Raw genomic sequence first — 27,417 nt, 5'->3', positions numbered from 1 at the left:
AAAATGACTTTTAACCCGACCGCAGGAGAGAAAATGCGCGAAGACAGAGTCCAGAAATTCTGCTTAGCCTCGGTTTTCTGCTTTGATCTGGCGCAGATCTTGGCGGACCGCGCCGTCCAGCGCGGAGCTGCACTGAGACCGGTGCCGAGCTCGTTCCAGGGTCCGCTAACATCAAAGGCAGTGAGGACTCTGCCCCACTTCCCATGACTATTTAGTCTCTATCACTACAAGGAAGAGTCACGTCCCCCGCCCGTGCTAAGGTGGACCCCGCGGGAGGACCACCCAGTGCTTTGCGATCCACGAACCTCCCAGCTCCAAGGCGCGCAGAGCGCAGTGGGCGGGGCGGGCGCCGGGTCTGTGGCGGGCTGAGAGCTGGGCCCCGGGGGGGGGGGGGGGCGGGACGGCATGGGGAGGGGCGGGGCTCAGCTCCCTGCGGGGCGGGGCCGAAGGCGGGGCGCTGTGGTGGGCGGGACGCGCGCTGTCGCTGAGGCTCCCGCGGGCGAGAGCCGGCTGAGCCGCGGCGCCGGACTGCTCACCGCGGCGGCTCGTGCGGGCAGAGCCATTCGGGCGCGCTTTGTGGCCGGCTGTCCCGCTGCCCGCCCCGAGCGCCCGCAGCGGAGCGCAGAGGGAGGGGGCGCGCTCACCAGACCCCCGCCGCCCTCCCCCTACCCGGGGGAGGAATGTGCCACCAGCTGTTCTGCGCTCGGGAGCGCTTAGCCCAGAAGTGAGGAACTTGGAGCAAGAAGAGACAAAGGCTGTAGTTGGGACGGATGAGGTAGAGACTTGGGTTTGGGCAAACAAAAGGTGAGAAAGAGGAGAAGGGCATCGGGCGATGGCTGCTGGGGCGCCCCGCGGGCTGGAGTCGCTGGGAGCCGCACCGTGACACGACGGCTTCCCGGACCTGCCGCCGCGCTGACTTCCGCGAGCCGCGCTCGGCCAGCCGGGGAGCGCGCCGGAACAATGGACAACTTCTTCCCCGAGGTGAGTGCGCCCGGCCGCGGTTCGACCCGGCTGCCCGGGGGCGAGGGGCCGAGGGCGCGGGGTCTGCCTGGGCGCGGCACGCGGCGCCTTCCCCGATCGGAGAGGGGAAACTTTCCGGGAGCCGCCTGAAGTCTCCCACCCCCCTAACCGGCCGGGAGCCTGCGATGAGTAAGCCCGGGCAGGTTGTGTTTTGTCCCGCGCTCGGTGTGTCCGGGAGGTGGCGAAGGTGCGTGGCCCTGTGTGTGGGTGGCTGGCTCCCCGAGTGTCCCGCGGTACCCGCACCAGGTGAGTCCCGGAAAGAGCTGCCTGGCTGCAGGAAGCCCCATAAAATGCTCAGCACGGACGTGCCTTTCTCCAAGAAAGGTCTGGTCTGGCATTTCCTTTGCAAAACGTGCGGGCTTCCTGTGTAGGGGTGCTGCAAACTCTTCCCGAGGAGCCGGCTCAGGGCAGTGTGGGAGGGGGCGACAAGGGTTTAATCAGTCACTTGTGTTCCCTGCCTGCCAGACCTCTTTGGAGCACGGGTTCCATGCTCACCAAGAAGTGCTTATGTCGGGTTTGGATAATTCCAGAGCATGGGATCAAAAGATCCTGTATGTGTGCTGTCTGTCCTTATTAATTTTTGAATTTAAAGCAAATTCGTTGAGGGAAAACTGGTTATTTTAAGAGACAAAACCGATGCCCTCTTTAGGCTGGACACCAGTTACTAGAAACTTTTTCCCTTCTGGGATCGAGAGTTGCTGTGGTTTCTTGGCTCCTTTTTCCTTTCTTGGTTGTGTTTATTTAATAAATTCTGTTTAAGTTTGAGGTTTGAAGTGGCTCAAAGTAAACTTATTTGACTTGAGGGAGACTGATGTGAATTTCGTTGAACGCCTGGGGATGTTTTGTGAATCTTAGGACAATCTTGAAATTTCTAGCAAATCAGATTGGTGAGGGTTTGCCTTTGGTGTTAGTTAACTTATTTTTTTCTGCCTTAAATTGGATATAATATTTCACGTTTCCCTCTTCTTTAGATGCTCACTTGCTGTTCTAAGACAGCTACTTCTAATAGCCAAGTGAAATATTCTTGCATGATACCAAATATTCAATTTTTCAAAGTGCTGCCTCATTCATTGTGAAAGGTAGACTGGAGAAAATTAATCATCCATCAATACATATGTTTATTTAAAGGAAAGGCAAAATACACAATTGTGAGACCTTAGCATATTCTAAAATCCGTGGGCTTTTGTTTTCATGTGAGAAGGCACCAGGACTTTTGCGAGTTGTAGTTTGTAATGACCTTAGGGCTTCTGTTTTAATTGCTTTCATCTGTAAGAAAACTGGGGCTCTGCCTCTAGGGAAAGTCTTTACTTGGTGTGTTTGTTTGTTTTGGTGCTCTGGGTCCTTCAGAAAAACTGATGAAACATAGAATTTGTGTACAGTTTCTGGGGTCACCATCCTGAAGCCTGCAGTCGGGGAGGGGGCGGGAGGGGGACAGGGGGTGGGGGGCGGGGGGGGGGCTGTCTGTGGCCTCCCCTTGGGAAGAACTGTGCCCTCTAGTGTAAGTGGGAGGAACTTCAGGATAACATGCTAGATCTCCAAGTTCTGATCTCATGTTCCCTATTGGACTTTGGATTATGAATTCTTTTTTCCTTGCACTTACCTTGGGTAAGGAGACTTGGATGCTAGTTTTAATTTCAATGATTAAGATAATACTGAAATTAGCCTTTACCCATTGTCTACTCCATCCTCTTCATTTTCTACATGAAAAATCTTAACCCAAATGTGATTAGTCACTTGTCCAAGGTTGAAGAACATGTTGCAGAATGCAGAGCCTTCTTCTTTGCTACTAAGGACTTTCAAGCTTCTGGGAAATTCTCATTTATTTAAGGTTAGATTTTCAATCTAGTAATTTCCAATCAGACTTCAAATTTCCACCCCTAAAAATAATAACTTAGGAAAGCAGCAGGGCCGGAGATGCCAAACAGGTGGTATGTTAGTTGGAGACACACTCCTAATGTAGACCCTCTTCTCTCTTTCTCTTTTTAATGTCTTCTAACAGAGCATCCTTTTGTTAAATCGTCCAATGAAGAACATGTTGTAATGCTCTGTTAGAATAGAAACATTAAGCATGGAAGTGATAGATTCCCAAGGACAGCCAACTTGTAGGGCCTCCTTATCACTAAGTAGTATACTATTGTTCTTTGCTAACTTTTACTATGATTTAGAGATAATGACTTGCTGCTTGCCAGACAACAGTATGAAGCTCATGCTAACAACTGAAAAAAAAAATACAGAATTAGATATTGTGTGTTTTATGTATGAATAGTCAAATAATAAGGAAAAAATAGGAGCTACTTGTGAATTGCAGCTGCTCCTCACAGTTAGACCAGGGTTTCTCTAACTGGGTACTATTGACCTTGTAGGCTGGATAGATGTTTGTTGGACTGTCAGGGAGATTGTCCTGTGCATTGAGTAGCATCCCTGACTTACTCATTACATGCTGGTAATAACCTCACTCTCAAGTTGACACACCCCAAAACGTCTGCATGAGGCAGTTGCCTCTCGGTACCAATTCCTGTACGCCAGGCAAACGCCGCCTTCTTGTCTGTGCTTGCCTGTGTTAAATGGGATCAGGCATCTTATGGCCGGCCTGGGGCCAGGGAAGCCTGTGAGGCTTGTGCCAGTCAGCTGACACAGCTGACTTCAAAATGTGCTCCAGGATTGGAGAGAGGGAGGGCGCCAAACTCCCCAGTCAGGTTTCAGTTTCTTCTTGGCCTTCATTAGATTTTTATGGCTTCTCTCGAGTTAATTGTGTGTGCACAGGTCGGGAAACTTGTTGTTTCTGCGATTCTAAGTAAGTCGTTAAAAACAAAAGCTGACTTCAGACAGAAACTAAGTTTAGGTACGGCTAACCAAAATCAGTTAAAAAAAAAGCAAAGAAAAGGCTCAGCTAAAAAAGTGGCAAGACTACTGTGCAAACTGGTTGATGTTTTGGATGCCGTTTCCATGTCCCCAGGGCCAAGTACAGTGGGGGCCAGTAATTTCCAAATGAACTTGACTTTTCATGTTTTCTATTTTAGGCATAGGTGTGGCATAATGGCTATTTAAGTGCAAGATATTTTGAGGATTATTAATGAGACATAAATGAACATTTTGATTTTTCTGAATAGATCATGTAAAATGTACACAAGTAGGCACTCAAATACCAATATAGAAAGCAGGTATTAATGCTGTAAGGGATAAATTCTCAGTGGAAAATATCCCAGCTGCACCTCTTTCTCACGGCTTGGTTCAGTCTGGGTGGGAATGAACGCATCTCCACAGATGTGAAATGGAAGCACTGACCTCTTTTTCCACTTAACCTGAGAAGACCATGGTTTTGGTTATCACCTGGAGCTTTTTTTTAAGCTACAAAGCAAAGTTCCCAAGCCTGCTTTTCTCCCTTTTCTAGTGGGTGTGTATATGTGTGTGTTTGTGTGTGTGTGTGCATAGATATATTTCAATCTATTGACATTTTTCTTATTAGTAAAACACTGAGACATTGCTGTTTGGGGCAGCTGCCCCCCACACTAAATCACCTCTCAGTGTGCCTGAAGACTTCCTGTCTCACCATGTCCTGAAAGGTAGCCCCTTTGGTCACTGTGAAATCATATGAGGACATTAGGTAGGTCCCTTTTTCTTTGTCTCCCAGAGGCTTTCTAGTGTCCTGCCTTTTCTGCATGGTCCAGAAGAATTTCTATTGTCAAGTGCTTTTTTTTTCTTTTGTCCCTGCTGTGTTGGGGACAGCAAAGCCCTGGGAGCAGCTGCAGGCAGGGCAGTTGTTAGCAGGGAGCAATGAGCTCCTTGGCCAGGCTGGCCAGGAAACTCTGCTCCTCTCAGATGGCCTGCCTGTTGTTGCTCTTTTACCTGTTCCCTAATCAGGCACAAACCAGCATGTGCAGGACCTTCCTTTGCTGTTCAACCAGAGTGGTCTGGAGAGCAGTGTTTGCTTTTCCAGCTCTTCTGGCTGTAAGTGCAGTCACCTTTGAGGACGTGAACCTTGACTATGCTCATCTGCTACTGTGACTGGTGGGATTTGGGTACCTTATTATTACTGGATTTCAAAATTTTGGATTCAGAGTCACTGGTACATAACATGTTCATGTCACTGATCTGCTAGGGACATTCAAGAATGAGCCACTGGTTGAGCCTGTATTAGGTGGCCACTGTTTCCTTCTGCCTAAATGCACCTAGGCCTGGTGAACAGCATCCCCTTCCTATAGTTGAAGCCCAGCTCCATCCACCCCTCACCATTTGTGGCCTCCTGGCCAGGTTATCTAGCCTTTAACTGTCTGGTTAGTATGTGGGCATAGTAGTATCTCTCTTGCTTAGTTTTCAGGCAAATTTGTGGTAAGATTTACAGAGCACTTGGCACATAGTATATGAGCCATAATGAAAGGTCAGTTACAGTAGCTGGGATGTAGCTCAGTGGTAGAGTGCTCGTCTCACATGCTCAGGGCCCTGGATTTCAACCCCAGAACCACATAAAAAATAGAATAAACAAAATTCAGTGTTGGGGGAAAAGGTAGTAGTAACTGTACCTAAAAATTAAGAAGGAACTGCCCTCGATGGTGAATGAAGTACCACTACTCACTGGTCTAGGGAAATCGTGGCCTGGGAGATGTTCCCTAGGATCAGTTCCTGGGCTGGTTGGCGCCAATTTGATTTCTCACCTTTTCAACCTGGATTCTCTTGGCAACTTTTATATTTCTAGAATTCTGTGTAAAGAGTATCCTTATAAAATCAAGTTCAAATCCTTAGTCTGGTTTTCAAGGCCTTCTGATCTCGCAACTCTCTCGTTATTCTTTTGCCCTACGTGAATTCTGCTCCAAAGGATCTGTAACCCTTCCTACTGCAAACCTCTGCTCACGCCCTCCTCTCTGCTGATCAGTATCCTGCCTGTCTAGCTCCTTTTTGAAACTGTCCCCAAAGGTCTAGTTCACGGGAGTCCTATTCTTCTGCTCCCAAGCCTACTTCTTCTCTTTCTGTCTTGGGCTTAGGAGGAACTTGAGAGTTGTTTGCTAGCTCAATTAGAGTTAGCTAAAGGAACATAAAGACACTTTACACGTAAAGTATAAAGACACGTAAAGTGTCTTTATATTCCCCTTTTCAAATGTGTAAACTGAGCCGGGAGAGTTAAAGTATCTCACTACTAAATAAGCTTTATTAACTCGTGTTCATGAAAAGGTCCTCAAGGGAGGGATTTGACCCCTTGAATAGCAGGTATTTTCCCCCAGAGTGCAGATTTTATGATGGGAGGGGAGATGCATCTCACCTTTTCCCTTGATTATGAAGCACTTTTACAGTTCTTTGAAGATAATAATAAATACGGCTTGTGTTTGTTCAGTCCTTACTATGTGCCAGGCATGCTGCCAAGCAGTTGACATTCAGTAAGTCATTAAATCCACTTAACAACCATATGAGTAAGGCTCTATAATTATATCCGCTCTATAGATGAAGAAAGTGAGGCCCAGAAAGGTTAAGTAACTGGCCCAATGTCACACAGCTAGAAAATAAACTGGTTATTATTTGAACCTGGGTACGCTGTCTACAGAGTCGTGGAGGGCCCTTTGTAGCTGGGCTTTTCAGTCCTATTCATTTCCTTTGCCTTCAGCTTGTGTCATCTTTTCTAGGTTTGTTGTTGGAGTTCTGTATATAGTAAGCAGTTCATAAGTGATTTTTTTTTTTTTTTTTTTTTTGAGTTGAAAACTGCATGGAAATCTGGGAAAATAAGTGGTTGGTCCTCACTCCAGAAACTTTGAAAACCCAACAGGAAAATGATCAGATTTTGAACATGCCACCAATATTTATTTGACTTCCTTTATACTTGGGAATATAGTTTCTAGAGCTGTCAGCCCCAACCTCCTCAGGGTAGGAGGAGGATTTACATAATGAGGCCCTTAGAAAACTAGATTAAAAACTGAGAAGTATTTAATTTATTGAAAGAAAAGGTAAGTCTCATTGTTTTGCCCATTTCTACCTCACTTATTGGAGTATTCTTTGAGGTTTTCTGATGTTATCTCTTCTTTTGATGAAAGATTCTGGCTACTTTTCCAGCCTTTGTCTGCGTCAGTTATTCCCGCTTTAGCTTATTCATTGTTGCACTGATGGCAGGTCAGGTCGGATCACTTCTCAAAGAGCATTCCTTGAATAAAACATTTTGCGGCCTTGCTAAGAGCTATTTGGAAAATGTGTCCTCCAGGCCTCAAGGAAGAAACGTGAGTCCCCAGTTTAAATCTGGCATCTCACATCACATGACGTCATACCAGCTGACTCTGCCAGTTACAAGGAAAGGTGTTGGAGTTCTTGTGGCAAAGCCTCCACTGGCCTGTTGAGACACAGCGCAAGAGAGTGATAGGGGAGCTGGACAAGTAATTGCTCTACCTTCAGTATCTGCTCTTAAGGATTATAGTTGCCTCTGTATAAATGCATTTTAAGTTGTAGTAATTAAAAATGAGATATTTATACTAGGAAAGAAGAGGTAGGCAAGACTGACTCTTGGCACTTTGGGATGGCAACACTTTACCTTTATTACTGTTGGTGATTCTTAGCCCAAGATGAAACAGGATTTGGGGGTGTTAGAATAGAATGGACGTGTTTTTCTTTTCTTTTCTTTTTTAATATATTTTTTTAGTTGTTAATAGAACTTTATTTATTTATTTATATATGGTTCTGAGAATCAGACCTAGTACCTCACACTTGCTAGGCAAGAGCTCCACCACTGCGTTACAACCCCACCCATGGAAGTTTTTACTTGGTCTCTTTAATTGGGTCCCCAAAGAATTCCATAATTCTTTAAATTTTTTTTTTGGGGGGTGTCCTTGAATAATATGTGGGTCATATCCACTGACTGTGGCATACATTGTGTGGAGGTACAGACTTAATTCTGAGGAGTGTGCTGAAGAAAAAAAATAAAAGCTTGGATAAACACAGATTTACTCTAAAGACTTTACTGTATGTTTACATGTCATCTGTAAATTCATTTTTTCTTTCCTTAATCCTGCATTGAACATGTACTAAGTTTAGAAACTATGCTAGGTTTAGAGAATGCCATCATCTGCAGATGAAAAGAAGCTCCCTTGTGTTCAGCGGTATATGCTTTGTCTTGGCCCCCTATGCCTCTGTGTATATAAGCCTATATTGTTTTTTTTAAAACATAAGAGTTGATTGAGAAGAGCTTTAAATGTTAGAAAACTTGCATGTGCACAGGCAGCTCTTTGATTAGCAGGACCATTTGCAGGGCCAGGGCCAAGAGGATAAATGTAGGCCCCATATCACATATCTGAATATTTAACATTATGAGCCAGGCTCACAAACTGGCAAGTAAAATGTCTTCTACGTTACATTGACAAACATACCTTTATAAGACAGAATTGAAAAATATATTTAAAGCTAAAGTTATTGCTAAAATCAGCAGGGTATCCAAGGAATTTAATGACAGTTACCCATGTCTGGATGATCTCTTGATGGGTAGTGACGTTTGCATGAGTAATAAAGACATGGGTGCCATAGTTTCCATGAATCTATTTTTCTTGCCCATATTTTAGCAAAATCATTAATTTGTATGGTTATAGGGAAGATTTTTCCCATCATCTGTATTGTATGGATAGTAACGCCATCATAGAAAACCATAAGCAAGTGGTTTGAATCCTTGCGGTTCTTAGATTGTTCTTTTATTAATTTTAGTCTAGAGGAGGCTTGCTTTGCTGAGGCAGGATAGTAGATACCAACGTTGTTAATAAACTTCATAGAGCAATATTTACATTAAAAAAATTTATGAAATTGCAAATGATAGTTTATTGATTGTATGAAGTATTACAAAATATTTGAACTTCATAAGTCTCTGTCATTTTCACCATTTCTTTTTTTTTCTAAGTTGTAGATGGACACAATGCCTTTACTTTATTTATTTTTTTGTGGTGCTGAGGATCCAACCCAGGGCCTCACATGTGCTCTACCACTGAGCCACAACCTCAGCCCTCATTTTCACCATTTTTTAAAGCATTTTTTTTTTTTTTTAGCCTCTCTTTTGTTTTGCTGGGGATTGAAACTAGGCTTGCACTTACTAGGCAAGCCCTCTGCCACTGAGCTGTGCCTTCTTCAATTGTTCTTCACTCTTCTCAGTGCTGTAAAGAAAATGAAGGCTGGAGTCAATCATTTAAAAACCTTTGGCTGGGATTGTGACTCAGTGGTAGAGCACTTGCCTAGCATGTGTGAGGTACTGGGTTCGATTCTCAGCACCACATATAAATAAATAAATAAAATTTAAAAAGAAATCTTTAAGGATACATCTGTGCTCATTGCCCAGAAAAGAGTCTATGTGAAATTATTTGGAAATTGTGTCTTTTCCTTTCCTTCTTCTTCTTTTTTAATATTTAGGGTTTTTTTTTTGTTGTTGTTGTTTTGTTTTTAAATATAGTGCTGAGGATTGAACCCAGGCCCTTGCACATGCTAGGTGAGCACTCTACTGCTGAGCCCCAGCCTCAGCCCAGTCTTTTCCTTCTTATCCACACAAAAGGTTTTCTTATTCAGATTTTTAAATATTTTCTTGAAATACCATGTTTGTTGCATATTTTACATTTTATTCCTTTTTGATTAAGTACAAATTTTGTCTCAAATTATGCTAAGCATGATTTTAAAATGAAACGGTCAAATTAGTTCTGTTTGGAGTTTGGGGAAGCTTTGATGATACTATTCATAGTGATAGTACAGACCAAATAATTGCTTCTAGTTCAGATTCAAAATCAGTACTACTTTCCACCATAACCATGATTTGCAGTTTGACAAATTTCTGCCTCCCACCCCCTTTTTTTTTTTTTGTCTTGGTGAAGTATTGGCACTCAAAAATCTACAGCCCCTGGCAGGGTTCTGGGGCTCTGTAGCACTGCTCATTCTTTTGGGGGATATGTTGACAATTATATGATCATTTTAGGTTGTCTCTAGATGTTTCCTTTTATAATAACTCCTGAACATTGTTGTACCTAGATCATTGCACACTTGTTTGATTATTTCTTGAAGGTAAAATTTTTCAGGAGTGGAGTTGTTTGATCAGAGGGTTTGCATATTTTGACTTGGACTAATTGGTGGCAAAAGCTTAAAGAGAGGAGTCAGTATAGCTTGTAGGAAGCACAGCTGAGACACCCCCACCATGATGTATTTATGGTCATAGGGATTTTGTATTTTCTTATGAGAATCTTAATGAAATGCACTGTTTGTGGAGGAAGTTAGCACACAGGATCCTAGATTTATGCTTCTACTTTTAGGCTCTTCTGTACTTCTTGGTTAATTATAAGCAAGGCTATTGATTGATATAACCCCTCACTTCATCCCAGCCTGGTTACTGATGTTTATTTAAGGCCAAAACACCACTAAGGGACCTGGATGGGGCTGGTGGTATAGCTCAGTGATAGAGCATTTACGTAGCATGGTGAGGCCCTGGGTTCAGTGCCCAATCCTGCAAAAACTAAACAACAACAAAGAAATAGACTTGGATGTGCATCACCTGGGAGCCATTGGACATTTTGTGGGGAGTTGTTTTGTGTGGAATTTGCATTCTTTTGTCTTGTAGTGTCCTTGGAGTTAACCCTGGGCAACAATAATTAATATGTGGTTGCTATTCTGACTGTGGAGATTAAAGTAACATGGAACTTGTTAAGTGTGTGTGTGTGGGGGGGAGGTAATGGGTGTGTTTAAGCTCATTATTTATTAACCCAGGAAATCTTTCCATAGATTTCAAAATGAAAGTGTTGAATGCCAAGTGAAGACACACTCCGCCTTTAACAATGTATACCATTGTCATTTAGGACAGGTTTGCTTCTGTTTATTTCCGCCCACTTTTCCTTCTAATGATGTGACCCCAGGGGATTTATCAATGTGAAGGTTGAAAAAACTAGTACTCTCATGGAGACTGGCCATCTTACTGCTGCAGAAAAGAGCACATGCTCAAAACCTACCTGTGGAGATGGTTAAGTGTTTTCAGAAACAAAACTCCTGGATTGGATGCGCTGACTTCTTCTGCCACTGCTAGGTTTTTTTTTTTAACATCTGCTTATCTCATTTCCTGCTGTTGACCAGAGTGGACCACCCTCAGGTAATTTTCAACCTCCGATTTTCAGATGTGGGCAAGTGTGCCCTCTTTTAAGGTCTTCTCAACCCTGGCATCTTTGATGTTTTCAACCAAATCTTTGTTGTGGGGACCTGTCCTGTGCATTATAGGATTTTGAGCATCATCACTGTCCTTTAGACCCTAGATGCCAGTAGCACTGCATATTTCCAGAGTCAGGTGTCTCCAGGTTTCTTCCTGATGTGTGTGTGTGGGGATTGCCCCCAGTTGAGCACTACTGTGCTCTGTCCACACTCTTCTGGCTTTAGATTAAACTTAGGTCTCAATAGCATTTTTTGCCTTCCTCATCTCTACTATTTCCTGATTGTTTTCATCTCTCTGAGTGATGGGGACCACACATTTCTCGGTGCTGAAATTTTATTCTATCTGGGATCCAGATTCTCCCCATGAGTTGTGGGCATTATAGTCCTAACTCCATGTTGAGTCCTGTGTTGAGTTAGTCAGCCTGGGTAGGAGGTTCCCGTGCAGCTGTGCTCTCCGCCCTAAGGCTTCCACTGGTTCCATCTGGGTTCCTTCACCCCCAAGTGCTCTTTTAGATCCTTTCTCTAGAGCATTAGAGAAATATTGGTTCTACTGAGTATTACACTGACAGTTGTTCTCCTTTGGGAAGAAGGAGGTTGTCTTCTCACCTAAAGCCTTAAGAACAGGAATTGAACCAGGGCATTTAATCACTGACTTACATCCCCTGGCCTTTTTTAAAAAAATTAAAAATTTTTAAAAATTTCAGCCAGCGTCTTGCTAAGTTGCTGAGGCTGACTTTGAACTTGGGATCCTCCTGCCTCAATCTCCTTGGTTGACAAGAATTCTTTAAAACAAAACAAAACATTTTTTAAAAAAATTTATGGTGATTGAGGTCCAATCCAGGGCCTCCTCAGGCACACTAGGCAATTGCTCTACTACAGAGCTACACCCCCAGCCCTGGACAAGACTCTTTGGGACCCTGAAAAAAATACAACAGGCTGCTCCTGTCATTCATCAGCATCTCAGTAGGACCAAGTGGCAGGGGGATTTCTTTGATGTAAACCAAGACTTCTAAGGACATTGAAAGTCTCTATGACTCAGACATAATAGTGGTGGTGACAGTGAGTGGATTGTCCTCATGAAAAGGTGTTTGACAAGAAAAAGTTGAAAAGGCCTGGGACAGACTCTACGCAAAGGTTTGTGGCTCGGCAGGGAGCCCTGCTGCTCTGGTTTCAAAAACAGGTGCTCCCTAGGAACCTGCTCAGAGTATGTAGATAAGGTGCTGGATGACCTGAGACCAGCAGCTGGTCCTTCGGTTCCTTCCATACTCTCTGGTGCTCTGGTCCTCTGTAGGGGAGGAATGCACCAGTGTGGAAGCTAGGGGAGTACTTATTCCAGTTATTTCATGCTGGACAGGAGCTTTTTCTTGCAGCTTACTACTTATAGCCTCTGGCCTTATGCTTTGAAAAATGTTTATGGGGTTCAATGCAAAAACCCAAACAAAACCCTCAAATATCTTAAAAGAGAGGCAAATCCCATGAAAGTGCAGTGTTCTCTTTCACTTTTTTAATACACCAGGTGAGAGCCACCTGATCAGCCAGGGATGGGGCTGTCTCCAGCTCTCCCAGTCCTGGAACTCTCTGACCTACCTTTACCATTACTTCCCGTTTCTGAGCCAGCTTGCTGTACTCAGGTCTCCCCCAACCCCTCCCTGCCCATCTTGCTGTCTTTTCCCATTTGTAATTAAAATCTTAGTTGAGATTGGTTCTGAGCCCTGGAGAGACACCCTGTATTCTGCTCTTACCACTGAGATTGTCTGTGAAAGTCAAGTCAAAGAATTTCTCTACATAGTAATTTTCTTTGGAACACTGTTGTTTTATATGAAAAACATTCAGTCGCCCTTGTTTGTTACCCCAAGGGTGTGTATAAAGTGTGTCTAGTATTTCAGCAACAGGTCGGTGAGCCAGTATCTCTCAACTATGAAAGAGATAAAGACTTTTGTTTAAATTAGTGTGTGTGTGTGTATAAATCTAACATACAGTTGTCCTCCAGTGTTCATGGGGATTTGTTCTAAGATCCCCTCGGATATCAAAACCCTGTGATGCTCAAGTCCCTGTATAAAATGGTACTGCTAACCTGTGCACATCTTTCAAATACTTTGTCATCTCTGGATTACTTGTAATACTGACTACAATGTAAATGCTACGTAAATGGTTGTTAAACTATTGTTCAGGGAACAGTGTGACAAGAAAAAAAGTCTGCGTGCATTTAGTAAAGACTGGGTTTTTGTTGTTGTTTGTTTGTTTTCAGTGTTTTTGAACCATAGCTAATGGAATCCATAGCTGCAGAACCTGCAGTTGTAGATGGCCAACTGTGTAGGTCCTATACATGCGTATATGTCCTATACATGTGTGCACCTGTAGAGATCACATTGAGTATTGTGGCTTCATGGTTCCTGGTGGAGGCAGTTACAGCTATTGGCGTGGGAAACAAAGTCTTTGACCAAGGCCACGTTCCCAAAGATTTTTGCCTAAATCTAGTAAATAAGCTATTTGCTATAAAGAAGTGGAATTTTCAGACATCAGATCTGCCTGAAGGCAAGAAGGAAATTGTTACAGCTGAAAAACCCTATCACCATGAGGAACATCTGAGAATTTCAGTAATTCTCAAGGTCTTAAAAAAAAAAATCAGTGCAGAATTTATAATCTGCACCTGAACTTCATAACCTTGAAGTTGAACTTGGCACCTATTTTTGAGAAGAATCCCAAAAGAAGGAAAATCTTGGCAACACAATTCCTATGACAGACAAAACAGTACTCTGATGACCCCATGCCCACAAGGCAAGTCTGTGTGAGACAGTAGGGAGGCTGCTTCCAACTCTTATCTTCTTAGAGAGCAGTAAGCAGTTCAAAAACAATGCTGTTTGAAAATTGTGTTCCTCATGGTGATGGAGTTTTTTAGCTGCAACCATTTCCTTCTTACCTTCAATTATTGTATTTTAGATTCTAAAATTGTAGTCACTTAGGGATCTTTTACATAAGACCAGTGCATCTTTCCTATAAAATATTTAAAAGATGGGATCTCTTCTTGTTTTTAAAGTATCCATTAGGAGAAAGAACATCTGATAAAATGTACCCTTTATTATGAAATTGGGGCTGGGTTTCACCACACAATATTTTGAGGAGTAAACAAATCGGGGGCTCTTTGCATATATTGTGATTTATGCAGCTGTCTTTTCATCATAGTTATTATTTTCCAGTATTTTATCATAGAAAATTAAAACATAAGCCATCAGTTCTGAGAATGAGAATGGGGAGCAAAAATAGTTGTAGCCTGGCTGCAGCAGGCTTGTGGGCTATAAGTATGTATTGTTTGTATTTTAAGAAAATGTGCTTCTGAAATAGAGAAGTCCTTCTTTCAAGGAGTTAAGAGGGCTTTTAGCAGGCATGTGAATTTATTTTCATGTTGTCTTTGAGATTTCAAGTAGATTCCTTTTATTCTTCAGCACAGATAGCAATGCTACTTTATCTAAACTCTATCATCAAATGATGGGGTCAGAACTATTACTCAGATTGTTATGTACTGAGTCTCTTAAAATCCCCGTTGGCACTTAAACCTCCACCAAGTCCCTAAATGCAAGTCTTTAGAGTTGGCATGTGCGTGTGAAATGAAATTAGATATCCTCAGGAGAATTAAAGGCTCACAAGAGGGTTTTCTTTTGCCTTATGAAGTGTTTGATGAAGTTGGATAGCTATTCCCTAGTGGAAAACAGAATTTTAGAGTATATTTAAAAGGATGGTATATCTTGTCTTTATCACAATTCAGTTTAGAAAACTTTTTTTAAAAGTAGATTTTTGTGTGATAGCAGTGCCCTTTAATTTGGCAGTGGTGTAATTATCAAAAGAAGAAAATATGTGTACCCAAGATTTGATATAGTACAGAGGTTTTGGTACAAATTTGAATAAGTGAAACTCTACATGTGGCTCAGCCATTGTGCTGGCCATTAAGCCTCAATGAATCTGCATTTCCTTCTATCCAGTTTTTACTGGTTAAAAATTTATTGAACACTTACCACAGTCAGGGACTGCACTATATCTTTGCATGTATGAATTCACTTAATCTGTCCAATAGTCCTATACAGTTAGTATGGTTTTTATCTCCATTTTTGCATATGAGAACACAGAAAAGGGAAGTAATTTGCCCAAGTTCACACTGCTGGGAAGTGGTAGAACTGGGATTTGGTAGGGGTCTAGCTGTGTGGAACATGAATTCGCTTAGTGTGTGTGCAAGTTTGTAAAAGAGGTGAAAATAGAATCTGTATGGAAATCTTCAGGAATGTGTATTTGGCTTCTCCACATGAAGTGGACCAAAGTCATGTGATAGAAGCCTAAGAGGAATTACCTATTTTTGCCCGTGACTGGAGCAAGGAATACAAATTTTCTTATAATCAAAGCAAAGCAAAAGCAGAGCTTTTTGCTCGCCTAGCACGTTTGAAGCACTGGGTTTGATCCTCAGTACCACATATAAATAAATAAAATAAAGGTATTGTATCCACTGACAACTAAAAAAAAAATATTAAAAAAAAAACAAAAACAGAGCTTCTGCTGTTTTGTGCTGGCTACAGCTGTGTGGTAGGCATAAGAAGAACTTCTGTTCAGGGAAAAGATTCAGAAAATAGTTTCAGTAGTTTTTATATATTTCCAGGGAGCATCCCTGCTGAAGGCTCAGGTCACACTGAATATCCTAAATCATTTTTCTGGACTTTAGTCTGTTTTTAGGAAACTTCATATTCCCATGGACTATGTTTGCTTTGGATTCCATGCACAGTTTATAAATCTTGCTTGTAACTTGCTGAGTTGACGCTTCTGTCCACTTTGTTCATGGGATGGGCAGTTGTCACAGCTTTGGGCTTGTCATCTGTTCACACCTTTCTTACCAGAGCTAGAGAAAAGTGCTGTTTCAATCAAGTTTAGTGATAAAAATTTTAAGGAACTATTTTGGAAATTGATTCCCCTCTACCATTCCCCCCACCGCTTTCAGTGCTGGAGGTTGAACCCAGGGCCTTGGACATGGTAGGCAAGTGCTCTACCACTGAATTACAGCCCAGTCCACAGTGTGAGGTTTTAAAAGATAATGAATGGTTTACATTTAAGTCAACTTTTCAAAGCTGTAATTCAGTTAAGGAAGTGATACTTGGTAGCTGCTCATGTTTTTCCTTCCTAAGGAATACAGATTTTGTAGTTTAAAAAGAGACCAACTAGCATAGTTAGATCAACAGATATAAATTCTCTGTGATAACGTGTGTAGCCTGGATATTGCCAAGGGTTGGATACAACATCAGAGTGGGGTTAGAGTTATGTTTTATATGGAATAGTAGTATTCAGTCTTGTCTCGATGGGAACATTTACCATTGTCTGGAGACATTTTTGGTTGTTACCACCTATGTGGGGAGAGTATTACCAGTTTCTACTGGGTTAGGAACCAAAGATGCTCTAAGCACCAGATTACACAGGGCAGTTCCCTCAACAAAGACTGATCTGGTCCAAAAGGATAACTGTGTCAGAACTGAGAAGCCTTGATAAAGAAGATTAGTTTAGCTCAGCATGATAATGCATGCCTTTAATCCCAGCAGCTCAGGTGATTGAGGCAGGAGGATTGCAAGTTCAAAGCCAGCCTGAGGTCCTAAGCAACTTAGTGAGACCTGTCTCTAAATAAAAAATAAAAAAGTGCTGGGGATATGGCTCAGTGGTTAAGTGCCTCTAAGTTCAATCTCTGGAACCAAAAAGAAAGAAAATCAGATTGGCTTGTTTCTATAAGATTTTACTTTCTTTTATTTTGTTATTTTAATCATCTTTGTCTTTAAGTAAAATCATCACTGCCAAAGAAATTTCCTGTGGTGTACTTTTTGGAGTATCTGTGAATAATGCATTCATCTGATTTTTATTACTTTTAATACCTTCATTTCATTTAGTTATCTTGGTTATTATATATCTGGGTCTGTGGTTGTATCTTAGTTCTTTTATTCCAAAGTTGATTTCTGAGGCATCAGTGAGTAATTGGTCTGTAGCTGTATTTTCTAGACTACTTGCTGATGGGTTTCCACTTATTCTAAGATGCAAAGGCATGGACAATAGGACCAGTTTGCCAAAGAGTGCTGGAACCCGATATGTGTGTTTCTGAGATGGAAGAAGAATAGAAGGGGCCAGCCTCAGCAATCTGCACTCTACTTGCTGAACCTCCTCATGTCCTTTGTTATTTTTGTTAATTACCAAACACTCAGGTTACCAACCCTGATAATGCCAGAGGCAGCCTCCTTGAGTGAGGTCAGTGAAACTTACTAGCAAGCTCCACACCTCTTTTCTTTTCCATTTCTCCCAATTTTGATGAGTGTGTGATTTTTTCTTTCTGCTTAATTTTCACAAAGTGTGTCGTTTTCTTGGCAGCCACAGAGATCACTCTGCAAACTTGGGTAGGGGCAGCTGAATCTGTACTTGGCATTGTTGAAAATAAGACGATTTACAGGCAGGTTTGAAACTAAGTTGGGTCTTCTTAAGGTTCCTGATTTAATTTATTGTTTAGGAGTAACTTCTTTCCATGCTTCTTGTTGCTCATTTTTCTCTCCTATCAGGAGGAGGAAAAAAAATAGTTTAATCTGATTTTTATTGACTTCATTGCTTTTTATTTTTTTCCCCCAATATTGGAGGTTGAAGCCAGGGCCTTGGTTGTGCTCAGTGCACACTTTACCCACTGAGCTACACCATCAGCCTGACTGTAGCTTTTTTGACATTGGAAGACTAAGTATACAAGACATCTTGCTAGATGAACTTTAATGTTATGTATGACTTGGTTATTATTTGGATGTAATTTTAGTTAAAAGAGTCCTTGGGACTCCACATGGTAATTTAATTTGTTAGACCAAGAGTTGGCACCACTATCAGCTGTTGCCAAGTGAATTTACTAAGTGGATAATTTGTTGAGCACTAGCTGACTTGATGTAAGAATTAAGGTCTCTGGACATGGTTCCTGATGGAATCTGGGCTAGAAAGGTTTGTCCTGAGGCTACAGTGATAACATTCTTACCAAGGCTAGAATTTAACACTTGGGACCTGGCAATTCAACCAGTAAGTGACATGCCCCAGTATTGGCTCATCAGCTCTGTTAATCCAGATTAATGATTAGAAATGAGAATATGCTGAGTGATTTCTTTGCTTTGGAGATTGCTGTTTGTTAAAGACCACTGTTGATGGAATTCAGTGTGACTCAGTGGTGCCACGGGACTTCTGGTTGACCTGGAATGCTGTGAGACTAAGCTAACGTGGCAGCTGGGAAGAGTTCCACTCCCTGCCATTACTGCCTGTGCTAAGTGGTGGCAGAGAGCACCAACAAGGACAGTTGAGTCACTGATGAACTTTTAGAAGTTCCCTCAGATGTATCTAGAACTATGAACCTCTAAGAGTAACAACAGCAGCAGCAGAGGACACTTATGAGGCACTTACCTGGTGATGTCTGCTGTACTAAGTCCTTATACTCAGGGTCTCTTTGAACCCTCTGTGTGTTAGATTCTGTTTTAGTCAGCTTTTTCACTGCTGTGACCAAAAAATCTGACAAGAATAATTTTAGAGGAGGCAAAGTTTATTTGGAGCTCACGGTTTCAGAGGTCTCAGTCCATAGACAGCCTATTCTATTGTTCTGGGCCCAAGGTGAGGCAGAACATCATGGCAGAAGAGTGTGGAGGAGGAAAGCGGCTCAGGACTGATATCTAGAGGGAGAGAGAGAGGAAGAGAAAAACAGACAAAGAGAGACACTGCGAACCAGGGACAAAATATTAAGTCCAAAGTGACCAATCTACTCCAGCCACACCCTCCCTGCCTGCAGTTTCCACCCAGTTAATCCCTATCAGGGAATTAATGCACTGATTATGTTAAGGCTGTCATAATCCAATCATTTCACATCTGAACTTTCTTGCATTGTCTTACACATGAGCTTTTGGGGGACACCATATATCCAAACCATAACAGATTCCATAGCTAATATCATGTACAGTTGACCATCCTGGTTTTGAGGGGTTAAGCTCTTGTCAGATTGCACAGCTGGTTGGGATTCCAAGTCTCTTGGCTGCTCCAGAACCGATGTATTCATTTGTTTCCTTCCAACTTGCTATGCATGTATTTTTCACAGCTCTCACTGCCCGGTGGATTGTCACATCAGGCAGAGATTATATTTCAAGGTTATTTTCATGGCTTGGGTACCCAGTTTTGTCTAGGACTTTCTCAATTGTAGGACATATCTGGGGCTGGAAACTCAATATTTACAAATAAGCAAAGCAGAAGTAGTGGACTCAGCAGAAAGAACAGGTGTGCAGAATTAACAGTGACAAAGATGGGCCATGTTTTTTAGACTTCACTAGTTCCAGCAGGCAGCGGTTCTGGGACATACTGAATTGCTCTTTTGCTGGCCACTCTCTGATACTGTAGACCTACCTATAATGGATAGTAGGTTCTTCTACAACTAGTCCCATAGGCTTTGTAGGGTATTCCAGAAGAAGCTCATTGGGTCCTTGGGAAGGTTATTGCTTGTTGGAATCACGAAGTGGCAGTGAGGAAATGCCACAGGGCCAGCAGCGGGGCGCTTTCAGTGAGTGGGCCCTCTCAGTTCAGCTGCCTATAGCTCAGATAAAGCACCTTGTGCTCTACCCAGCTTCACAGAGTGTTCTAGGAAGACAGCTATCTTGGACATGAGGCTCAGCTCACAGACCATGGTGTTCTTCATTGGTTTGTGGGTAGCTTCTGTTTTTTTTTTTTTCCTTCCTGACTCTCCTTGCCAATGTCCTGGGGTAAGGGGTAGGGTCTGCATCCAGTGGGACCAGCTAAGCATGTTGCACTCTTCTTCACCTTAACTGAACCCTCTAAGAGGTGCAGGGAGTAACACATCATCCTTCTCCAAGTACCTCTGGGCCCTCCTCTTTTTGTTTTTGGGCCTCTTCAGCAATGTACCCTGACTTCCTCCCCCGTCCCTCCTGCTCTGTAGGTCTGAACTTTGCTTTGCCTGTTATTTGGAGCCCTGGTTCTCACCAGCTTTATTTCTGAACTTCAGTGTGCACCTGTGCAGGTAGCAGAATTCTAACTTGTTCCTCTTTTTCTGGCTCAAGAAGTTGTGGACCCCAGGCCACAATGTAACACCAGATTGCACACCCGCCTTTTCTGTCATTCCCCTGGCTTGGTCCTGCTTCTGTGCTAGACCATCCTCCTGCTGGTCTTCTGTGGTGCACTTAGCATTGGCTACCTGCAGTCTGACTTGTTGCCCTCCTGGGGTCGCAGTGATGACATGTCCCCTTGTCACTTACGCTGGAGTGTCCACTCTGCAGATGCAGTTTTTCAAAAGATCCTTTCACTTCCAAACCCATAAAGAAGGAGAGTCTCCAACATCAGGGTGAACTTGAAATTAATCATGCGGTCTTGAGTTTCAGCTAGCCATACAAGGAGAGGCAGAAAATTGCAGTTTGAAATGTTCATAAGCCGTTCTCGTCCTGACGGCCTGGCTTCCTTCCAGAGTTGTCACATATTCAGCTCCTGCCTCGTGGCTTATTGAGGAAGACTTGACCAGGACTCAAGATTTGAATTTTTAAAAGAAACTGGAAAGAGTTTTAAGACAATATTGATAATTGCTTGTACCTTTCTAGTAACTGAGAAGAAAGAAATGGTTTTACGTGTGGGTCTGATGCTAATCACAGAAGAAGGAATCACTCTGAGAAATGGAAGCTCTTTTTTGGTAAACTGAATGAAAACCAAAGGGAAGGTAGAATCTTCTCTTTTTTTTTTTTTTTGAGGAATAAACATTTCCCTTGCATTCTGGTGCTCAGTTGGCAGATGGCCAGAAAGCGTGCCTATAGCTCAGGAATCATCCCAAACCAAACTAAAAGGAAAAGCCTGACTTGCAAGAGACTGAAATTCAATCTCAGGGAGGGGACTTGGGGTGGGGGGTGCAGGGCAACAGGGAAGGGTGGTGTCTAGAAGCTTAACCCTTGGTGACTATAAATAGCATACTTACTCACTTGGGTGGCTAAAATACAGACTTGAAGAAAGGGTTTTATTCTGCCATTTGGTCAGAGTTAAGGTATGATTCAATATGTGGTGTCCAAGACTAGTCTCAACTCATACTCATTTTCCTTTTGAGTTAAGCCAAATTTTATAATAAAGAGTACTGCTTGATGAGTCCATTAAATATCCAAAATACCGCCCTTCAAAATCTTACCCGGAATGGGGGGCATTACATACAAAATAATGCATTTTTTAAACCCTATAGTAAGACCCAGACTATGTGAAGCCCTGTATAAAAGGGGAACAAAGACTGCAGGTAGGGAAGGGCTGTGAAGAAGGCGGGGTTGGTGCAGGAGGGAGTGGTGGAGACTGGTTAACTGGCCTTCATAGACCTTAGAGGGCTCAGTGTTTCCAGGCCTTCTACGTTTATTTATTTATTTTTTGGTACCACGGATTGAAGCCAGGAGTATATAACCACTGAGCTCAATCCCCAGCCCTTTAATTTTAAAAGAGGTCAGAAATCTGGATTATTCTATGGAAAATGTTCCAGTTTATGAAATGTTGACAAGTAACGCAAAATGTTTTGGTTTTTACCAAGTGGTCCAAACACAGCTTGGCTGGGACATACCTCTTTAGATAGTGAAAAGTGGTACTTCTTAATTTTGAGCAACAGAAGGGAATGGAATGATGTGTATTTTCCTTCACATTAGTTTTGGCTTGCATCCCAAAATATTTACTTTATTGTGAAGCTGTTTTGAGACAGTGAGGTCCTAGATTAAATTTCTGTAGTTTTGAACTGGATCCCCATATGGTCCAGTCTTTCAGCTCATTCTTTATGTTTTACTTGGTTAATCCAGGGATAGAAACTGGATAATCTTGTCTTTTGAAGGAAGGAAAATGTTTTAATTTTGTATTTTAAAAGTTTGCTCTCTTCTTTATTTTTTTGCAGAGATATGAGGAAGAATTGGATGTCATATTAAGATTCTATCCCATCCCTGTTGTGACTTAGCATTCTTTCAACAATGACTGAGTGCCTCCCCACTGAGTTACTCAGGGAGTGTAGTGTAGATGAGAAGGTTCTGGAAGCACCAGAACCCAGGTGCTTGGGTTTCAATACTAATTTGATGCTTGCTGGATGTATGAGTTTAGGCAGCTAGTCTCCATTCTGTGCCTCACACATCCACTTCTAAGACGATTTTGCTCAAAACTGTACCTGCCACATAGGGTTGATGGGGAATAAAATGGTGAATGCATTTAAAATTCTTAGAGGAGTGGCAGTGAGCACTGAAAAATTATTAGATAATGTGATCATTGTTGTTATTACTACTAAAGTTTCTAAAATATTCATGCTCATTTAGTATGGGGTATGGGTTATAAGCATTTTTCACAAAAATTTAATGTGATCCTTGTAATTGCAACTTGAAAACACAATATTATCCCCATTTTGCAGATGTCATATTAGTTATTTTTCTGTTTTGAGACAGGCCTTGAACAACTGGGCTCAAGTGATCTTCCTGCCTCAGCCTCTTAAATAGTGGGTACTGCAGGTGTGTATCACTCTACTCAGGTATACACTAATTTTTATGGGGAAAGAATGTAGGGTGTAAGACCCAGGTGGAGCTCTGACCTGTCATTTACCATCTGCAAATATGGACAAGTTGATGTCTTCTTGGCCCCAACTCAAGTTTCCCGTATGTAAAACGAAAGACCGGACTACATTGTCTTGGACGATTCTGTCAGCAATGATTTTTTAAAATTTTACTCATTTTTTGAGATAAGATTCACCTAACATAAAATGAACCACTTCCAGATGTACGATAGTTCATGTATATAGATGTATATAGTTCATGGCCGTCGGTGCACATAGTTGTACAGCTATTACCTCCATCTAATCTCAGGACAGTTTTGCTTCCCCCAAATAAAACCCTGTGCCCATGAAGCAGTACCTACCCAGTTACTCCTCCCCAGCCTCCTGCAACCACCAGTTTTCTCTCTCTTTCCTGTGGATTTACCCATCCTGAATGTTTCATATGAACAGAATCATGTATGAGGTGACGTGTGTCTGGCTTCTTTCACTCAGCATGGTGTTTTCAAGATTCATCTATACTGTAAGCATGCACAGATTCATCTTTCCTTTTTGTGGTTAAGTAATTTTCTAGCATTGGCTCTGAGTTTAAATAACTAAGTGTGTGTAAAATACATTGTAAAAATATATACACATATACCTATTATTTGTTTTACATATATAATGTAAATTCTATGTTTATCTGTGCTGATGTCTGTCTGGCAAGAAAGCCCACATTTAGTTTGGAATGTGTTTATTTTTATTAGTGTCATGGTAGCTCTTCCAAAAGTCCCACTTTGTACTTCTGTTTTCAATTGATACGCCTAATAAACTTTTTGGAGTAGTTTATGTCCCCTAAATATACACAAGCAGTAAAAGCCGTGGAAGGTTTTCAGACACTTGATGGTGGTTCATTCACAGGAGCCTGGGGCTTCCCCAGGGTCACTTTAGTTGGATGTGCACATACGCCTCATGTCTGCGTGGTTTTATGTCATTTTCATCATTAGTCTTAAGTATGTGCCAGTTGATGTGACTGTACAGATTTCCTATTTAGAACAGCTTAAGAGAACATTACAAGGTGGGTTTTTACTTTAGTTTTAAGTGATTATCACTGTTTTGCTCCTTTATTTTATTTTTTGGAACTAGGGGTTGAACCCAGGGGCGTTTTACCGCTAAGCTAGATCCCCAAGTCTTTTTATTTATTTATTTTTATTTTGAGACAGGCTCTTGCTTAGTTGCCCAGGCTAGCTTCAAACTTGAGATCCTCTTGCCTCAGCCTCCCAAGTTGCTGGGATTTTAGGCATGCACTGCCACACCTGCAGTAAAGTTTTGCTTCTTTAATCAAAGAAAGGTAGAGATGAGTTTTTGTCTTATATTTTTAAATAAAATTGAAAGTTCAGAAAAAGGAAGTCACGTGGATGTACATTTTGCTCATTCTTATTTTCTTCCCAGCTGCTAAGACCTGGAAATGCTCAAGCAGAGATTTCCTGTTTTTTTCCCCATTTAAAAGACAAGTCAGAAACTTCACTTTCTCTATAGTGAAGGTGTATATTCTGTGGGGCTTTTAAAGAGGAAGTGTATGTTACCTTATGTAAATATTTGTAATGACATTTTAAAATATTGTCTGTGTAATCTTTTTTGGATATGGTAGTACTTGGGTCTCATTTAGGGATGAGAAATTGTCCCTCTTTGTTGTCTTTTTCCAATAAATTACTCTAAACCAATTTGCTAAAGGACAGATTTGGTGATTGCTCTTCGGGTTTTGAAGTCTTTGTTGCTTCATGGACTATCCCACCCTTCCTGGGTTTCCTTGTTGGTTCGTTCTCTGTCTCCCATTTGAGAAACAATGGCATATGATAACAGGCACACATGACCTAGAGTTACTTCTGCTTTGAATCTTGGTTCCATCACTGAATATATAGAAGTTGCAAAGAGGCAAATAAAAAACAAATAGAAAGCAAAGATTTTCAGCTGCCTACAGAAATGACCATGTCCTTTTGGGTTCTCAGATATAGATATTTTTCTCCTCTGCATTTAACCAGGGGCTTGAGAGGAGAGTGGGTACCCCAGGAGCCATCAACACGGAGGGACCAACTGGGTGGAAGATCTGGCACCTCTGGTTGTGGGGGGTGGGAGTGGAAAGAAGGTCCCCTTTGTAGTGTGGCCGAGCCAGTGATGGTAGAGATCTTTGAGTTGAGAATAGAGGAGGAGGAGGTTAGAGAGATGATGATTGTGATCCGGTGGTTTGGGCCGTGTTGGCTTCTTACACCCAGTGTTTAGTAGTTACTGATTTAAACCCTTTTCCAGTGGGCCTGAAGAAACAGTCCTCTTCTTATTGACTAGTGGTTCTTAAGCAAGAGCAGTTTTGCTCCCCAAGAGATATTTGGTAATGTTTGCAGATAGTTTTGCTTGTCACACAGGGGACTTAGGTTACCCAGTGAATATAAGTCAGGAATGCTGCCAGACCTTTGTGACCTTGACATAAAAGGTGAAGGACACAACACAGAATTAACCCCAAATGTCAGTGGTGCTACTGTTGAGAAACCTGCCTTAGTCCATCCTGAACTAAGGACGACATTCCATTAGTCCTTGGAGCAACATGTGAGCTCTTTATTCCAGTGTTTTGTATTGAGGGGTGGAGGAGCCATTCCAGACCCTGCCCCTCATGACCATCAGGTTGTTCTGTAAGTCTTCCACCACACAGGGTTGGGACAGCACTGTCACGACAGGCAGTAGTTGCCTTCAGAGCCCATTTTGGATTCGGGTCATGTGTGTGTGACATCATTACTTTTGTGAAAATGCCAGGTAGGAGAAATCTCATGCTTCTGATGGACTGCAGGTGAGGATGTGTCCAGCCTAACCTTAAAGTGCTTTTCCCCCTTTTTTTTTTTAAAAAAAAAAATTTGCCATGGAAGACATAGAACAGGAAATTGGACTCAACATTTGCTGGATTTTTGTCCCTTCTCAGATGTCACTGTGTTAACAAGCTCCTTGTGACTCCTCAGGTTGTCACCCTGGATCCACACATTGTCTGAGCATGGGTAGTGCTCGTGGTGACTTGGAATGCAAAAGATTCTATCCAGACAACAAGTATCTTTGAAATCAGGAGTTAAGTTTCTTAGTTTCACTCCCAGAAGGGAGTTTATTCTTTAAAACAAACATAAGATTACTTAGTAATCTTGGATTCTTGAGAGCTATAAAATGTGTCTGAACTGTGGGTTGTGTCTGAGGTATTCATCTTTTCCTGTGGCAGACCCTAGAATGGAACTATATAGTTTGGTGGCACTTGCCAGTCAGTGGCCCATTGCCTTGGCTGGGGTTCGTTCCTGCAGGAGCTGCAGGTTGGGTTTCAGGGAGGGCTGCTGGCCTTTGGACTGGGAGAACCTTCCTTTTGTTGCCCCTCCCTCCCACTGACCTCCTGCCTCAGTCCTAGAACAAAGGATGAGCTCCAAGGGCAGATCCAGACCATAGTAACGGGTGGGGGAAGAAGGATTCAGGGTCAGCAGGGAAGTGTATTGTCGTCAGAGGACAATGGTAAGCTTTGCAGAGTGAGATCAGACAAGTGTACAAACGCACAGGTTGCATCTGCCTGGCACACTCAGTCCCATCTTGGAGGCGTTTCCTTCAGAGGGTTTGGAAGCCAAGTATGCATTGTTAGCTTGCAGATAGGTCCTTATATCAGCTCTAGAATCAGGGATTTAGCCCGCTCCCCACAGCCTGCGCGATTCATGCCTCGTGTGTTCCACATGCAAGACTCATCTTGTTCCTAGAGGCACTGCCTGTTCTGCTGCTCTTTATGCTTTCAGTGACTTAGCCTGATATTAAAGTCGGCATTTTCAACCCGGCCCATCATTTCAAATACTTCAGCTCATGGGATACAGGACCTCACTCCCATTTAAACACACAGTTCCCTTTGTGCTTGAGCTGTACTATGTCATTTCTCTGCCTCCCAAAGGGCTCTGTATTTACCAGTTTTGTCTCTGATTAAACTCTTTAAGAGCAGCCTGTTTTTTGAACAGTCCTCTGTGCCAAGCTCTGCGCTGTGCTGTTTTACTACTATTTATTCTCTCATTGAACCCCTTAACTGCTTTGTGGATTAGAGTTTGTCAACTGCATCTCGTAAAAATAGGACACCGTGGCTTGGGAAAGCTGAGTGAAGGTGGGTGGGTCGAGGGGCGTTGTATGTAGTTTTGAGGATAAACTTTCCTGGGCTCAGTTAATTTTATAGTAAGTAAATTATACATCACTAAAGCTCTTCTGAGAAAAGGAAAACCAAACCTGTCCTACTGCCTGTTAGCTCTGGGACTTAGGCAGGTTTTTGAACTGCTCAGCCTCATTTCCCACATCTGTAAAACGGGAGCATTATTAGTGACTCACTCGTAGGGTGTAAGAAGTGAAACAAGTCAGTATATGTGAAGGGCCCAGGACAGTGGCTGCCACATGGTCATTGTGCCTGCTGGTACTTACTACTTTTTACCAGGGTGACCCAGCCAGTAGGGGATCAGAGCCTGATCCACTGGATTCTGAATGCCATGACCTTGCCATTGAATTCTGTCCTTCTTGGCCTTGACATGATGCCTGGTCAGTCCTAAAGGCTAAATAGATATTTGTAGAATGAATGAATACATTTGGAATTTTAGGTGGCGGTTGTTCTGCAGGTAAAATGCATTTGCTAAAAGGTCAGAATCCACCTTGGGATGTATGGTAGAAGGAGAGCAGCAGGTTAGAGTTCT

The 27,417-nt window shown here is 42.4% G+C and overlaps 1 protein-coding gene across 1 annotated transcript in view; it reads left to right on the top strand.

The window, feature by feature from the left end:
• Positions 1-499: 499 nt before the first annotated feature.
• The window catches only part of Myo10 (myosin X), a 207,028-nt gene continuing 180,110 nt past the window's right edge, over positions 500-27,417 (top strand). Inside the window, exon 1 of the mRNA XM_027954392.2 lies at positions 500-981. Within this exon, the coding sequence (XP_027810193.2) occupies positions 961-981 (21 nt within the window). The 5' untranslated portion in view covers positions 500-960. The remainder of the gene's footprint in view (positions 982-27,417) is intronic.

Source organism: Marmota flaviventris, chromosome 5, assembly GCF_047511675.1.
Source record: "Marmota flaviventris isolate mMarFla1 chromosome 5, mMarFla1.hap1, whole genome shotgun sequence".
NCBI lineage: Eukaryota > Metazoa > Chordata > Mammalia > Rodentia > Sciuridae > Marmota > Marmota flaviventris.
This window is presented reverse-complemented; position numbering and strand designations above follow the sequence as displayed.